Source organism: Cheilinus undulatus, linkage group 7, assembly GCF_018320785.1.
Source record: "Cheilinus undulatus linkage group 7, ASM1832078v1, whole genome shotgun sequence".
Taxonomy (NCBI): domain Eukaryota; kingdom Metazoa; phylum Chordata; class Actinopteri; order Labriformes; family Labridae; genus Cheilinus; species Cheilinus undulatus.
In genome coordinates, this window is record NC_054871.1 from 34,949,912 (window position 1) to 34,967,146 (window position 17,235).

Below are 17,235 nucleotides of genomic sequence, written 5' to 3' on the forward strand. Positions count from 1 at the left end.
TGCTCCCTCAGTGTCATGAGCAGTGCAGAGGAAGGTAGTATGTGCTGTTTTTAGCCCACGCCTGGTGCATTCTTATTCACTAATTATATTCATACTTTGTCTTTTTCCAAATATCTAGAAACATACTGTATTTGTTGACTTAAAAAGCCCTTTTTCCTTTTCTCTTGTGATCAGGGTGTCTAAACTGTTTTCCCATTCCCCCTCTTGAGCCAGATTTACCTCCCAATCAAAGACAAGCAGTCCATCAAGGGGGCCTTGCTGTGACCAGTCAAACATAAAGATATATCTTTTTTTTTTTTTTAAACGGGCTGGCCACACTTTCTGTACTTAAATTTTCTCTCTCCATTAGTCTCTATCCTTTTACTTCTTTCCTTTCTTGCCTTTTTCTGTACTGTATGTATCTGTCTTAATATTTTTCACTTTCTTTTCTTTCCATTCTTGCCCTTTTTTCATTCCCATGTAGTAGGAGTACTGTCAGCCACTCATAAAAGAAAGGGATGAAGGTCTGCTTTGAGCCAAATCCTTAATAGGGTTCCTGGATGTTTTGGCTGCAGGCTGCTGTGTGGGTGTTTTATGAATCAAGGAGACCTGCGTGGCTCTCAGCTGTAAGTAATAGGTTTCTATATAGTTCTGGGCAGCCCTGAATCTCTGCACCATCAGGCTGCTCAGCAAAATCAGCCCAGCTTTGTACTGTGATGTTGGTATCAGCACAGTCAGTAGTGTAATTCCTGCCATGAAGTGGACTTTTGCGCCACAGTGGTTCAAATGCATGGTTATGTTGTAGCACACACACAAGGCAAAACAGATGGCCACGTTAGCATAGCAGAGTGATATGTGACAGAAAATCAGTCTGAGTCCAGTCATCAGGATGTTTCACTCTGACACTAAAGAGCATCCAGGTAACACACCAAATGTTACTCGTTTGTGTTGGTGAAATAATGTGAATGACAGCAGTGTCTTATCACCATGTCTGATTTGTTTTAAAAACAGCAAATACAGCAAGTGAGCTCACTTTGCACAGTGTCTCTGTTATCATTGTTTTAGTATTTGGACCACTGAGTTAATTCAAATTGGTGAATTAATGCAGAATGTGTCTGAAAACCTAAATACCATACAACAGCTTAATAAAAGCCTGTGGTTTTGTATGCATGTGAAGCCTCGCTGTGCAGTGAAACATTTCATTGTAACTGACAGCACTCTTCAGCTCCACAATGATAACGCTGGAACAAGCACACTCTTTTACGTGCTCTTATTGCTTTTCTTCCTTGCTTCCTTTCATCCCTATTTCCCTGGTTGTTCAGCTCCTGATTAACTGCACCTTTTCATGTGAGCATGATTAGCACCTTATTTATTCACAACATAGGTTACTCATAATAATCTCCCTTTTAAAAGCACCTTTAAGGTAAGAGTTACGGAGTCTAGGTACAAAATGAAATGGCTTCATCACACTGTGTTTATAATGGCATGAATCTAATGTCAAAGTTTACAGGTTCTTTTCCTTTCCTAGTGACTTTTTATCCACTGCCTATGCAATCTCCATAATATTTCACACTTAATTTTGGTGTTGCAAGTTTCCTCCACCATGACCTGTTAAGAAGCTGCTGCTATGTGTTTGTGAGGGAATGAAGCTATCTTTGCCATATAATGAGCTTTGAATCTTGATGATTGTTTCTTCTGTTTTTTTTTCAGGAGCTCTTTCACATGCCCTGACTTTGGCTTGCGCTTACTTTTCCTTTCCTTTATCAACTGTTTTATTTAGTTGTGCTTTGCTGTGTTACACCCTCATTTATTTTAATAAGGTGGAGCATGGCTGCACACTCACGTTTTAATTCCATTCAGTTGGTTTCACAATGCATCTCTGAACAGTATAAACCCACTAATGGGGTTTTAAAAATGCTGTAAGACCGGCTAAAACTTAGGACTGGTCCCAGAAACTTTAAATGTCTGAGGCCATTTCTGTTTGACACCATGTGACAGGTCCCTCTCAAAAACCATCATAAGACATTCTTTGAAGATGCTCTCTGATAACTGGCAGGGTGGCCCTGATTTATTACACCAAGAAATTTAAACAGTGACACCTGCACAAACACATCATTACTGTGTGTATGACATGTATGTGGAGCTGGGGCAACACCATTATTTGTGGATGGAGTAACAGACAGGCTGTCAGAGTGATTAATGACTCTTTTTAGTTACGCACTACAGTGAGGAGAAAGTGAAGGGGCAATCTAAGAGAAGATAAGAAAGTTGAGACAAGAAACTAAAAATAATTCCAGGCCATTAATTCAGAGGATTGTAGACATAAACTGGCAGCTAAATCTAAAGGTTGATACCTGAATTATCTACATTAATAACTGATTATCATGCATATATTACACCATATGTGGTATCTTATTCATGTGTATTGCTGCTTTCTCATGATGGGATCATGAATATTCCCTGTAATCAAAGACAGCGTGGCTGCAGACCACCACTATTAGGCCGCCATCTCTGTCAATATAGAAACGCTAAAACTCTCAACATTAAAATCGTATTTAACTTCCAGTTAGGGTTAAGGTAAAGCTTAAGGTAAGGGTTCAGATGCCACACATTAAAAGTCAGCAACCTGACCTGCAAAAACTAATTACAAAACAAATAATAAAGCCAAGTAAACAGTCTGTTTACAGGATAAAAACATTTGTCTTCCATGAAAACATTCTATTACAGCAAACATAGTTACAGCTAATACTACATTAGCTACATTAGCTTCATAGCTTTAGATTTTGGTAGCTACATAGGTAACACAGTGAATATAACTTAATCTAAAGCTAACATAGTTATGTAGCTACATTTGTTATGTTTGCTGAAGCTCACATTGCTAAAGCCAGAGCTAGCATGGCTGCACTGGCTTACATAGTCAGTGATGTAGCTAGTGTAGCTTTGTTTGCTTTAGATAAAGCGAACAAAGCTAAAGCGAGACATTGTTTATGTAAGTACCTCTACATAATTCAATCCAGGATTAGACCTGTTGTCAATGTTTCGAACTGTTAACCTGAGATAAGGCTCCATTGTTGTGGAGAAGTGGATCACACTTGTCTGCTGCTGGGCCGTCTTCTCTCTGACATGTCCGACTCTGGCAGGGAGTTTTCAGCAAAATGTTTGCACCCAGGCAAATCTCGTATTCCGGGTTAAGTATCTTCATAAGATTTTTAAATCCTGGCTTTTCAGCAACACCGGGCTCATGTCTTTAGCAGCATGTTGTGTTACTGCCGCCGTTATCTCGGAGTCATCTTGCTGCGTATTTTAACGAATACCGCGTGAGTTTGACCTCTTCCTTTTCAAAGTTCAATGACTGCTCAACACTGCAGATCCAGCGCTGTTTCTAATTATCAGTCTCAAAAGGCATCTAACTAGCCGCTGACACACCACGTTGCTTTGTTTACCTTCCTGTTCCCTGCTTCTTTCACCACTGATACAAAAACGTGCATGTGCAGAGTTTTCTGGATGGGCAGAGGAGAAAAAGACAGCTCTCTGTTGTGAGAGATGCATTCAGGGACAATGGGAGAAGCGAACCTCCAGCAAGAAATGCACGCTGGCGGCTCAAAACTTCCACAATAATTTATACTGGGATATTTGTGGTATAGTCATTTTAACGTCACGCTACATTCACAGAGCGAGGGTGAACAGGTAGCGCCAGAATCTATTGTGGCGGGCCTAATATATTTGTGGCGGTCCACCACAAATAAATGAATGTATGGAAAACACTGAAATAAAAACTTTTTCATGATAGTCCAAATTTTGAGATGCACCAGTATAAGGCTTAAAATGACCAAAGAATCCAGCATGCTCCAATTGGAGAAGTTTTACTAGTGGTTGGAAGTCTTTAAATTTTGCTTATTTTTGGACTATAAAATGCTTGGAGAGGTACACGTGGTTTATTACCTCCGCCTAGGAGGTTATGTGATTGGCAGGGTTTGTTTGTTTGTTCGTGTTTTAGCAACTTAACTCAAAAAGTTATCGATGGATTTTGATGAAATTTTCAGGAAATGTCAGAAATGGCATAAGGAAGAACTGATTAGATTTTGGGAGTGATCTGGATCACCCTCTGGATCCAGGAATTTTTTAAAAGATTCTTCGCTATTGGAAGATAGGGCAAAAGGCGGAGGTCTGTGCTCTCTGAGTGCTTTTCTAGTTTAAACCATGTAATGAAATTCATTATTTTGTGTGAGTTTTAAACTGTAAAACTGTCCTGATCTTACCCCACCTTACGTCAGCTTCATCTTCATTCAGCCCTGGTCCAGGGGTATTAGATAGAACCCTTGTCCTTGGCTGAACCTTAGAGATTGACTCAGAGCAACCGATGCCGCTGTAACTGACACCAGCTATCAGTGTCCAGCATCTCCTCTATGTGCAGCCCACTCCCCTCCTCTGTCCACCACCTGCTCCTCTTATCCTCAGGCCCAGCTAGCCTGGCCAATTCTCCAGAGATGCCACATTCATTATTTACACTCGGGGTGTCTGTGGCCCCTCTGCAGGGGCTGACCTGTTTCATCTGGTGTCAATCCCTGGGCTTTAGTGAACCACATATTGAAATAGATGTCAAATAGGAATAAATGCCCAGGTTTTAGTGGCATAGATGTGTGAGGAATACCTTCAGTTTTGTTTGTCTTTTGGGCTTCTTTTCCTGGCACATTCTTGTGCTGCAAACCCTTCAGCATCTCTGTAGACTGAAGTGAAAAGCACTTCTATGCTCCGGGATACATGCATAGATGGTTGCTTCACAGTGTGCAGTATTGTTATGCTGCAGATCAAAACGAAGCCTTCCTCTTGAGGAATGTATGAGAACACAAAACAGCATGTATGCTTCCAGCTTGAACCATTTCCCCTAGTTACTGCCACCTCCAGAAAATAGGACTAAATAAACCAATACAGATATGTAATAGAGGTCTCCTGTTAGCCTGACTCAAATAGAAATATCTGTGAATCCTAAGACAAATCCTGTCATTTTTTTCTAATGCTACTGCTAGCTTGAACTGCATCACAGTGTTAGTTTTTATATTGCTGCGCCAAAAAAATCTGTTTTTTTTTTTTCTCACATATTTCAGCTCATGCGTGTTTGATATTGTTTGTGTCTGAAATTGAACCCTTACATGGCTTTACCTGAATCCATTTAAAGGTTAAATATTCCTCATGGTGAATCAGTGTTAAGCACTGTCGGATCCATGTTTGTGTAGATATCTGTCCAAAGACAGGAAAGCCAGGTGGGTTAGGGCACCATGGGTATGAACTGAGCATCTGGGTCCATGAGGCACACTGGGAAAGTTGCCAGTCTACTGCTGGCAGTCTAGTTTTTCTCTGCTTCCTCCCCAGTGCATGCTGGGATAGGTTTAATCACCATGTGACCCTCATTAGATATTAACAAGAATACAGTAAGGCCTTTTAGATGCATTACAGGGATATATCTTGGTTGAGAATGGTAATAAGACAATAAAAGTTTATTTTACCAATAGGTCATGCCTTTTTGTCAAATTACAATCATAGTTTCATCATCTCAGATTATTCCAAAGACTGTACTGTACTGCTTTAAAAGAAAAGTAAAATACAGAATGAATTAGAAATCCATGTCCTTTATGACCCTTGCTTAGAATAATGAAATCATTTCATGCCCTTGAAATTTGTCATAAATAATCCTACTAGACAGGATTTAATTTGGTGACTTAGACAAATGGTGTTTATCAGAGGACTCTTACAAGTTCAGTGTGTAGATTTCAGGCTCCACTGTGTTCTCATACTTCCTCGCTTTCTCTCTCTCCATGTGTGTCTCCAGGTGCAGCAGGATGCAGGGTGGACTGTCTGTGTGTGGACTGAAGCCCCTGCTGGCCCTCCTTCTGCTTCAAACTCTGTGCTGTGGTGAGTCATCATTGAACTGCAGGGCTTACCTGACAGCTGGTCAGAACTGTAGACCCAACACATCTGCACATGATCATGTTTAAAGACAAAACTGTGGCCTCTTTTTCATCAGCTGACCTTCATTTATTGATTTAAGTAAAATCAGAGTTTGACATACAGCCTGTGCAGCCCTCCTTTATTTCAGAAATGTTGATCTTCTCACAAGTCATCTAGAGCAGTGGTTCTCTACTGGTTGGGCATCAGGACTGCCCAAACATTGATTTAAAGTATTAAAGTGATAGGAAATATTTGATTTGCTAAAATTCTAACTGTAGCTTTTTCATTCAGTTCACAAAATTAGCTCAAGAAGCTCAAGTCAGTATGAACATGAATGTACAGAAAGACATCAGTAAGAGTGTAGGGCATCAGTCTCAGCCACATAAAGTCTCTCTGTGTTAAGCAAACTGAAGACGGATGAACAGGTCATGATAATATAATTCCTTTGTGAAACAGCAGAAAGAAAATCTAAAATGTATCTGTTAGAACATTCAGTAGGGTGTGGAGGGAATGCTCTCTAGCCTTTTGCCCTTCTCAGCACTCATAGACCAACAGACAGAGAGAGGAGGTCGATAAGAAAGATGATCTGTTAACATTTAAAGCCGCATTGGGCTGGCCTGAACATAAAGCTTTAACTTTTTCCATTGATGTTTTTCCCTTATATCGTTTTGCAGAAGCAGACAGCCTTGTATCACAGCCCTGCCAGCCTAGATAGCACCAATCCATTTTGAGGCCGGCTCAAACTACACTAATTCAGCCAGATTTAAGCCTGACTGCGACGTCACAGCTCGTCGTCAAAACTCGGGCCCAATTTTGAGAGTTGGGAATGACAAAGGTCTTGTAGTGTTACATATTTAACAACACGTCCAAGACTCCTTACGATTCCTCACGACCACAATTCAACAAGACTAGCATGTCAGAATTTTTTGTATATCGTTGACATCAACGAAGTGAATCCTGACATCTAACAACAGGATAACATTTGCTCATTGTCTTTGCACCATCATTTACAAGATTTACCACCTTTTATTCCCTAAAACTAATGTGTACATTTTATTTTATTTTATTTACATTATCACATGCATACCTTAAGGTCTATCTGAAGGAGAGCCAGTCCATATTGTCCTCCTTTTGATACATCCATACTTATTATCCATAATCCAATCCATAATTGTTACTTATTTTTCTTTTTTTTTTCGAGCAAAAGACCACTACAATTGACCAACCCCCCCCCGACAACCTGAGAACTCGCACTCAGTCGCGTAGATAGTGGTGACGTCTGCATATGCTAAGAGGTCCGGACCACTCTTGTAGTGTGGACAGGCTGTCAGCCAAGATGGGACAGATTTTGGTCGCATGGTCTGGCATGGTGCTGTTGTGAACGACCAAAAAAATTATGTAGCCTGAGCCGGCCTTTAGCATACTGGAGCTAACAGGGCTGAAAAGATTTGCCTGCTAATATTAAAACAGGAGATTTCCTTAAACAGAAGTAGTCGGGCTCAACTCAACAAAATCCAGGAATGTTGGTGCCAGCTCATCGTTGCTCACTGGAGATTTCCTCCCATTATGCACAGAAGGAGAAGGCTTCTTTGAATTGATGGCATTTGGGGAGCCAGAAGTAAAAGCCAACATCATGAAAATTTCAGTAACAAGGGTGGAAAAGTTACGTGAGGAAAGTTGAGCAGAACTGAGCGACAGTTTGCAAAGGTTCCATAAAGTGTTTTTAATGGACTTGTCGACAGATCTCTACAATTTTCTTTTATTCTACAGTGTCAAATTTCCCTCCGTCATTTTGAGAGGAAGTATGCTGCCATGAAGTAAAAATAAATCAAAAGTGAATCTGTTGTTTTCTCCAACTTCTGCTAAAGCCTATGGCCTATTGGGGGACATCTTATTATGAGAGCCCTTTTTAGATACTAAAACCAGGCTCTTCAATTGGAGGCCCTGGAACTGGGGTCAGGTCTATGAGGTCATTTTTAGTTGACCTTTATTCTCATTTATATAATTACTGTCAGTCCTGACAACACATGTGCTGATCACCACTCTGGTGTCTCAACACATTTTGTCACCTGTGGCTATGTTGTTGCTATCACATCACAGCAGACTCAGACACAAACTTTTAGCTGCATGAATAACTTGGAAGTCGACCAGCATTCGATGTGATTGTGCACTGTTTATCAAGCAGGGGACACAATGGCAGGCCATGGACCAACCAGCTGCTCCGGAATGGCTGGATGGGTTTCTGCCACATTGTTGTTTTTGTTGTATGAATGCACACACGGGCTGCACGGCAGCGATTAGCACTGTTGCCTCACAGCGAGAAGGTTTTCTTCCCGGTCAGTGCTTTTCTATGCAGAGTTTGCATGTTCATGCCTGGGTTCCCCCGGGTACTCCAGCATCCTCCGAGGTTCACTAGTAACTCTGAATTGGCAGTAGGTGTGAGTGTGAGAGTGCGTGGTTGTTTGTCTGTATATGTCAGCCCTGGGATTGACTGGTGACCAGTCCAGAGTGCACCCTGCCTCTCACCCAATAACAGCTTGGTTAGGCTGTCACTGCAAAGAGAGAGCAAAGCGACAAGCAGAAGCCCCAACTATGGGGGATGTTTTCTTCATCTGTCGGACAGTGTCTTACATAATTGGGAAAACAGCAGGAATGACTGTTTGGTGAGCCTGCTATCATAAGGGAAATAAATGACTAGGGAATAGGCCCGTCTGTAGACCTCCTGTCATTATTTTCCTGCTAGTAGTGTTCGCTGAGGATGCTGATAGTGTGAGAGTGAAAGATGACGTGTGTTGTTGCTGCTTTTTTCTTGGGCTATGTATGGGAATGTGCATGAGTCATCCATTAATAAATATAACACAGGGGCTGATAAAACTTGTTTTCACTTGTATAACAAAAAAAGCAAAAAAGCACATGCAGTCATAGACGAGGAAGATGATTTGAAGTTGAATGTGTATCTATTTTTGCTTGAATTATTGTCTTTGTGAGAGTAGAATTCACATTTCCCTATGCCATGTAAATACATCATCTTGACAAAGTGAAATAGGTCTAAAGTGTTGTGAAATATGGAGAAAAATAGTGTCGGGTCCCCCGAATGCATCACACTAAATTTCTTCCTCTGATTCTCTATCTCTGTGTCATCAGCTGGTCTGATGAAAGGGATATTTGTGCTTCTAGCTGCAAAGAGCTGGTTGATATCGATCCCAGAGGGCATATTCAGGTGTGATGTATGACTTATAGAAGGACTTCTGATAGTTTCACTCCACAGTCTAGCCCTACCTCCCGCTGTTCAGCCAGCACAGAAGTGGTTTGTTAGATCAATGGCCAATAATCAGAGAGACACAATGAGCCTCTGCTCTTTTTATTATAATCTACTACCAGGATGATCTGATAGAACAAAATATCCTTGAAGGAAATGGATTTTCTTTTGCAAGAAGGCTTTAACTTATGTTTTCTTCCAATGAGATATAACATCCTGTGGCTGGATTTCAAAGTCAGAGTTGATCGTCTCCTCTCTTCTCCTCTCAACAGATGTAACCAAGGCAGACAATGTGGTGAATATGAGGAAAGTGACCCATCAGACCATTAGTGAGGAACTGTCCGAAACCGTTCTCCTCCCCTGCCTCTTTACCCTCCGCCCCGGTGCCAGTTCATCCCAAGAACCCCCCAGGATCAAGTGGACCAAGGTTTGGGGCCAGAGAGGCTCTGATGGCCTGCAGAAGGAACAGTCTGTCCTGGTGGCTAAAGACAATGTAGTCAAGGTACATGAAGTCTAAGAGGGGCTGCTGTGAAATGTTTGGTGTGAAACCTTTTGGACATGAGTGTACTAAGATGTTTCTCTGTCTCCTGTAGGTGAAGAAGTCCTTCCAGGGTCGTGTAACTCTGCCTGGTTACAATGAGAACCGTTACAACGCCAGTCTTGCTCTATCAGGACTTCGCTCCAGTGACGCTGGTCTGTACCGCTGTGAGGTCGTGGTGGGCATCAATGATGAGCAGGACACGGTTCCCCTGGAGGTCACAGGTGAATAAAATTACCAGGGTCACACATTAAACATTATTGAAACAAATCAGGCAGGTCGCAAGGTGTGAATGTTCCTATCAAACAGAGGTTTGTTTGACTTTTGTGGCTTCAGTTAATGGTTAAACCATTCTCAGTGTTATTGCATCCAGGACATTCAAGTCAGTGGAATTTACCAGACTATCTGGAGGTAGGATTCTTTTCCAGGTCATTTACTAATTTTAATAATGAGCTATTATTATAATCACCTGAGGAAAGAGCTACATTAATTAGATTTTAGTCACAATCTTGATTTTGGCCTCCCAAATCATACAAACATGGTTGACATTGATGTGTGCTCCTCCATAAACGATTCCATGCATATTCATTTATATTACTTGTAACTGTATTATTTACTATATACCATATGATACTGATGAATTAATATACCTGATGCATTTTATTTCAGACAATGTTTACAGTTGTGCTAGTTTGAATTTTAGATCCTTTGTATTTAGTTAATATTTGTATTTCATATTATTTGTCTTATTTGTACCAGAATAGCCCTGGTAAAAGGAAGGTACTGGGTTAATAAGTTTTAAAAAATAACAATGAAAAGTATTACCCAAAAATAAGAGGGGCACATGTTGGATTTTTGCTGATATCTAACACACTGATGTTTCCAAATCCATTTTTGACAATTCCGATACAGATACCAATATATAAATGTAGTCCAGACCTAAAACTTCTGTCCTCAAAACCCTTGAGGATGAATAAAATTCTCTCCTTTGAACATAATTGAAAATTTAACCCTCTGACACTGACGTGTATACAACAAATAGTGACACAAGTCACAAAAATTTCAAGAACTTTGAACCATGAACTGTTTAAACCAGAAGTAGGCCGCTTTGCTGTTCTAATGCTGCTACGCATGCCTTCATAGCCCTTACAGTAACTTTACCATGTTTGTAAACCATTTTAAATAATTTCTCCTGCTATTCACTAATGCTATCCACCATATTGTATCCTACAATGCATTATGACAGGCTGCGACAACCAATGGCAGGCTGTTCCGTTGTTGCGTCATGCTTTGTCAAAATGAGCATGTCCTTATGCTGAGATCTTGTTGAAGATGGCCTGAACAGCTTGTAACAGATGTGGCCCTCTGTGTCACTGCAGACAGGAACTGCTTTGAATAATGGCACAAAGAGAGCTAATACAAAGAAGCACAGGAACCTTTTTTGTAAATATTAATATTTTGAAGACTTTTTGTCACAGAATTATTTATTTTTTTCACTTTTGGTCTCCAAGAGATCGGGGAACAAGTTTGTGCAAAAAAGTCGTAGTTATTATTGCTTACTGTGTGCAATACATCACAGTCTTTTAGTTTTAACTTGCATTTAGTTTTTTTCTTTTGTCTTTATAGTCCCACAATGTCTTAAAAATTTTGTGACATTACTGCAGCACTCATATCCTTAAAGCTCAGGTTGCCCTAAGAAAAGGATGTTTAGAGCTTGACTGTGCACCACAGCGTTGATGTTTAGACAAAAAGTCCAAGTGAGACAAAATGGTAAAAAAATAGCTAAGGGCTCAGAGGGTTAAGGAATGAGGAAGAACTAAAAAAGACTGCTGATGTACATTAGGTCTGTTGGTCCCACCTAAAACTCCTCAAACTTCATCGTAAATATGATGGATATTTACAGCAAATATTTTGGTTTAAAATATTGACATAATCTATAACAACAATAAGCTTTTTTAACTTTTATCTGCCGATACATATATCACGCAGATGATATCTTGCATCCCTACTAAATATCTGAAATAATTAATTAATAACTGTGAAATCAATATTTATCAAAAAAAAAAAATCAGTTAGAATGAAACACAAGATACTTGTGCCCTATAAAGAGGATCAGCGCTCAGTGAAGAATTCCCTAATGCATTACTATCTGCCTCCACAAATCAACCATGCAGACCTATTGGTAGTAAGAAACCCAAACTTCACAAGGGTTGTCAAGTGGGAACCCTCCTTCATCAGTGTTTCGTCCAGTTAGTCCCACGACACCTCCAGAGGGCTGAACAGTGATCTCCAGCATCCCAAAGCAACCCCCCTCCATGCCAGTTTAGAATTATCACTGTAACCTTAATCTCTAATCTGTAACCTATGTTTTGCAGCCTTTGTCAGTGTCGTGATGTGCTTGGTCATTTTTTACCTATGGTGAGGACGATAGAGTACCTGCACTGTGTGAAAACTGATACATGATTCCACTTCTTTTTGTTATGTAGGACAAATATAACCAAGGTTTTGTATATGTTGTGTGATGAAAAAAAAACAAAAACAACAATCATGTTCTCCCAAACGTCAGTCCTCTGCAATGTGAATGGTCAGTCAGAGGCTTTGTTATTCTGTAATAATGCTAAAAAATGTAGAAAAGACACATTAGAAACAGCACCATTGTCATGACAATTGTTGAGTTAGCCTGCATGCTCAACTGTAATATAATGTTGTGAGGTGTATTCCTGAGGGACCCCAACCCTGAAACAGAGCAACAATGAAGGCATCATAGTCATTAACTCAAGAGGGCTACGCAGAGCCGGTAACTTCTTGTTTTCCTCCCCAGAGATATGTGGATGTGTGAAGATGCCGAAGACAAAAACAGAGAAATGAGGCACTAGGCTCGCAACCCTCAAGTGGGTTAGGACTGTCTCATTCTGAGCGGGGCTATTTGTCTCTCTGAGGTTCTCTGGCCATCTTCTGGAATGAACAAAATCCCACAGCCTCCCAAAGACCTCTGGGGAGAAAAGAAACAAAACAAAATAGTGAGGACTAAGTGCCACATTTTAGTGAGCATGTTTAAAAGACCGACATAATGGAATGGCTGAACAGAGCCTGGAGGGTAGGAGCTGATTAAAGCAGCTGGGTGTAAATAGAGTTGGTCTTCTGACTTAGTTGTACTTCTAGACTCAAATTTCCACTAAGTGCACCAAGTGTAACACGCTATGGTTATAGATGCACCTGGTATAATCATGCATGTTCATGGGAACCTTCAAACAGAGGTGAGTGTTGCCTCTCTCCTCCTGTCCTAACCTTTTTTCAAATTATCAACAGATAATTTGGAAAACAAACTCTAAAAAAATAAGTTGTCATTACCTTGTAGAGCCAAAAAATCCCTTCCTCACATGGTGATGTCTGATATAGATTAAAATGTCTCTCACGGGGCTTAAAATGTCCCTTGCACCTGTCCTGATCCACTGTCAGGGATTTTGGAACATTTTCAATCAAATTAGCACTCCACAGGGTTTCTTTACTAAAATTTGGCACACGTTCTCTGAAATCAGCACCTGCAGGGACGGCCCTGTTTCTGTCTGACACAGTATTTTGTTTTTCAAACAGTACCGGCAGTAATGCTAATGTTTGTGTAGGTGAAAGCACTGTACTGGATAATGTGGACACAGCAAAGTAAATCAGCAACACATAAGCAGACGGTAGGACAACAAATGCATCTTTAAATGGATGCTCAGAAATATATCTTACAGCTAGTTTGCCCAGATTAAAGCCTCTTTCTTGTGATAAAGGTGTGTGATTTGGGTCTGATGTCCAGCAGATCCAGGAGTGAGTAGGGGTCAGTCTGTTCATGTTCTTTCCACGGTTCCAGCGAGTTAAAAGTCGTGTGGCGTCAAGATTCAGCTTCAGGATGAGAGCAGGGCTTGTATTGTCCTTCCAAGGTGGGAGAAGAGTTGTGTCCTTTGGATACCGGTGAGCTTTCTGCAGCACTCCTGTCTGGATGACTTCAAGAAAGGAAAGAAACTTGAAACAGCTGATTGCTAATGGCTCTAAAGCTAACGCTAGAAACATGGTAGAAGACAACTGGTTTGCTGCTTGGATTGGAGTGAGTGGCAGTGGAATGGGGAGTGGGTGTCACACTGGCATTTATTACTCGTTTTGTTTTATCTGTATGTGCAGCAGCAGTATGATAGCTTTATATTTAATGTTCTTAAAACTACAACCAACACTACTGTTTGTCATGCATGTAATCAGGACAGTATCTCTTATTCTCTAATGATGAGCTAAACACCTGATGCCAACGAGACTCACATACAGTGGATGCTGAACCTGACTGTTGTAGTTTTCCTGGAGTGTAATTTCCCAATGTGAGGATATGCTAGGATGCCTGAAGAGCTTTGTGATTGTGTATCAGTGAGTGTATTCATGCTTCAAGGATGTTGTTCAGAGATAAAACTGTGACCTAGACGTTGCAGGTCATAAATCAATGTGATTAGTTTCTGGATTGTCCTCCCTGCTTGTTATCACATGTTTCATCTTTATATTCCAGGTGTGGTGTTTCACTACAGAGCCCCTCATGACCGCTATGCCCTGTCCTTCACTGACGCTAAGAGGGTTTGTGTGGAGAACTCAGCAGTCATCGCAACTCCAGGCCAGCTGCAGGCTGCCTTTGCTGATGGATATGACAACTGTGATGCTGGCTGGCTGTCTGACCAGACTGTACGGTGAGGTTTTGTCATATGCATTGTAAGATCGCTTTAAGCTTGACTTTATTATATTAAATTAGAAGATGACAACCCCCTTGTATTGACAGGTTTCATGCAACTTTTCTCACTCTCTCCTAATGACAGGAGTCAAGCTATTCCCCCTTATTCTTGGTTAAAATTTGAGGACACATACAGATTTCTTTTGTTGAACAATAACAATTATCTTTACAGTAACTTATGTGAAAAGTTGCTTAAGAAGAAACCTAAATTTAAAACCACATATTATTTTGAGAGAACTGCAGCTGGTGATAAAGACATATGAATTGTATCACTTTAGAGGTCATAATGCTGTTTCTCTCTGTCCTAGCGCGAGGGACGCTTTCAAATATATTCCTGTTAGTGGTACCTGTGTGCTGCTAAATGATTTTGGCTCTAGACTGATGATTGTTTTTGGTCATAATCCTCTTTGAGAGAAAAATCCTTGTTGTCTCACATGCCTTTTATTGTCAGACGTTCTCTTTCATGGGCTTTTGTGGACAACAACAATCAAGTCAGTCTAGTACTTTGAAGCCTCAGAATGTTACACATAGCTTATTATCTGGGACTGACAGATATCAGTTTATTTAAAGCAGAATGGTTTGCTGGTTTGAAGGTGAATGTTCTGGGGTGGTTGAGTCAAAGCCCAGGCGTCAATCCAATAGAGAATTTGTGGCTGGACTTGAAAGGGGCTGTTCATACCTGATCCATGTGCAACCTGACAGAGCTTAAACAGTTTTTCAAAGAAGAATGGTGTAAAATTGCAGTGTCCAGGTGTGCAAGCCCAATAAAGACCTATCCACTCAGACTCAGTGCTGTGATTGCAGCCAAAGATGCATCTACTAAATACTGACTTGAAGGGGCGAATATTAATCCATCCATCCATCCATCCATTTTCTATACCGCTTATCCCATTGGGGGTCGTGGATGGACGAATGGATGGATAAATTGATATTTTCATCTAATTAATACAAAATTGAATAAATCTGTTTTCACTTTGACATCAAGGAGGTTTTTTTTGTCTAAAGGCAATATTATTTTGACCATGATTGATTTATAGATAAATAAAAGATTAAAGAAAATCCAAGGATGTGAATACTTTTTATCTGTACTATTTGTGTCAAAAGCCTTGATAAATTGAGTAAACTCAATATATCTCCCACCCCTACTGTGCATGTTTTTCAAAACATATCTCAGAGCAGTAAAACTAAATGAATTTTGTAGAAGTAGAAACATCTTGTTGATCTTCTTTGTGTTTTTTATACAAACACAGAAGTACAAAATAATTGGACCTAATTTCTTGTTTGCACTCTGGAAAGCCAGCCAACTGCTGCCCTCTGAGCCGTCTATCAGGCTGCTGACTGTGTTGCAGCATGCCATCTTTCATAGAGTTTCTTTCAACATTACCAGTCAGAGCTTGTCTCTCAGCAGTGATCTCCAGATGTTTTGTTGTCTTCCTGATAGTTTTTCACAATCCAAGAACATACTTTTGCTCCATTTTCTTTTTATCTTTCTGCCCTCCATTCCAACACTGTTGTTCTTGTGGGAATCCTCTAATTGGTCCAGATCCAGGGGGGTCTATGTGCACATCAGCCTGGGAGAAAGAGTCCAGTTAATAATTTTGAAAAAATACAGGCATCATCCATCTTTTCATTATGCACAGAGCAGAAATAAAGAGACTTGAGGCCAAAGACATACAAGACTTGGTTATCTGATTAAAGCAGAGTAGGTGCAAGCATGAGGCTCCAACACACGTATGTTTGGATGTGTTTGTGCCTTTGATTTCATGTCACTGCCTGGTGCTTCTTAGACCTAGTGTGCTTCTCATTATCCTCTAGTTAGCCTCTTTGCTTGCTGCTGTTGGGATCAATTAATGCTCAGTTTGAGCCTGAATAAAGATCACTATTCTGTCAGCTTAGCAGGCAGGTAAGAAAAGTGAAAGGAACCTGATTCATTAAGCATATTCTTGACTTCCTATCTCAACTTCTAACTAAAATATTCAGAAAATTATCTGTCACACTAAGGACAGAATACATGAAAAAGATATATAATGACTTTTTCAAACCATTTTAATTGTTTTCCTGATGTTGTAGGAGCATGTTATAATTTTTACCCTCAATATCTCAATTTGACATTATTTGGCGTTCAAGATCGGGTCAAGGTCATTGTATGATTTTCTTATGGTAAAAACTTATTATGCAATCTTAGGTAAGTCTTTGTAAAAAAAAATGACAAAAACAACTACAAAAAAAATGCTGAAAATGATGACAAAATAACAAAACGACACTAAAAACACTGATGAAAAAAGAAAAACAATGACAAAACATTATTGAAAGAAATGATGACAATAATGTTGAAAACTGCTAAAAAAAACTGCAAAAATGAGGACGAAAGACAACGTTGTCAAAATAATGAGAAAAAAATTTAAAAATTATGGAAAAATGTATGAAAAAAATGGTAAAAACAGTTGAAAAACAAGAACAAAACAACAAATGAAATGAAGAAAAAACAACGAATAAACAAAGTGCATCAAATAAAGGGACAAAAAGGCTGACAAAAAATAGCATGAAGAAATGATGTCATTAAAAAATTATGACGAAAAATAATTTTAAAAATGACAAGAACAGTGAAAACGACAATGAAAAATTATGACAAATGAGGATGAAAAATGTTGAAATCAGTACCCAAAAAAGGCTGAAAATGTCGGCAATAAGGATGCTAATAGTAACTTGAAAACAATGCCAAAAATGACAACCAAAATGTCAACATAAAAAATGACATGTTTT

The 17,235-nt window shown here is 39.9% G+C and overlaps 1 protein-coding gene across 1 annotated transcript in view; it reads left to right on the top strand.

The window, feature by feature from the left end:
* The first annotated feature begins 5,806 nt into the window (after positions 1 to 5,806).
* Positions 5,807 to 17,235, top strand: part of LOC121512824 (neurocan core protein-like) — a 69,204-nt gene continuing 57,775 nt past the window's right edge. The window contains exons 1-4 of the mRNA XM_041792303.1: positions 5,807 to 5,889; positions 9,457 to 9,686; positions 9,778 to 9,946; positions 14,257 to 14,431. Of these exons, the coding sequence (XP_041648237.1) occupies positions 5,817 to 5,889; positions 9,457 to 9,686; positions 9,778 to 9,946; positions 14,257 to 14,431 (647 nt within the window). The 5' untranslated portion in view covers positions 5,807 to 5,816. The remainder of the gene's footprint in view (positions 5,890 to 9,456; positions 9,687 to 9,777; positions 9,947 to 14,256; positions 14,432 to 17,235) is intronic.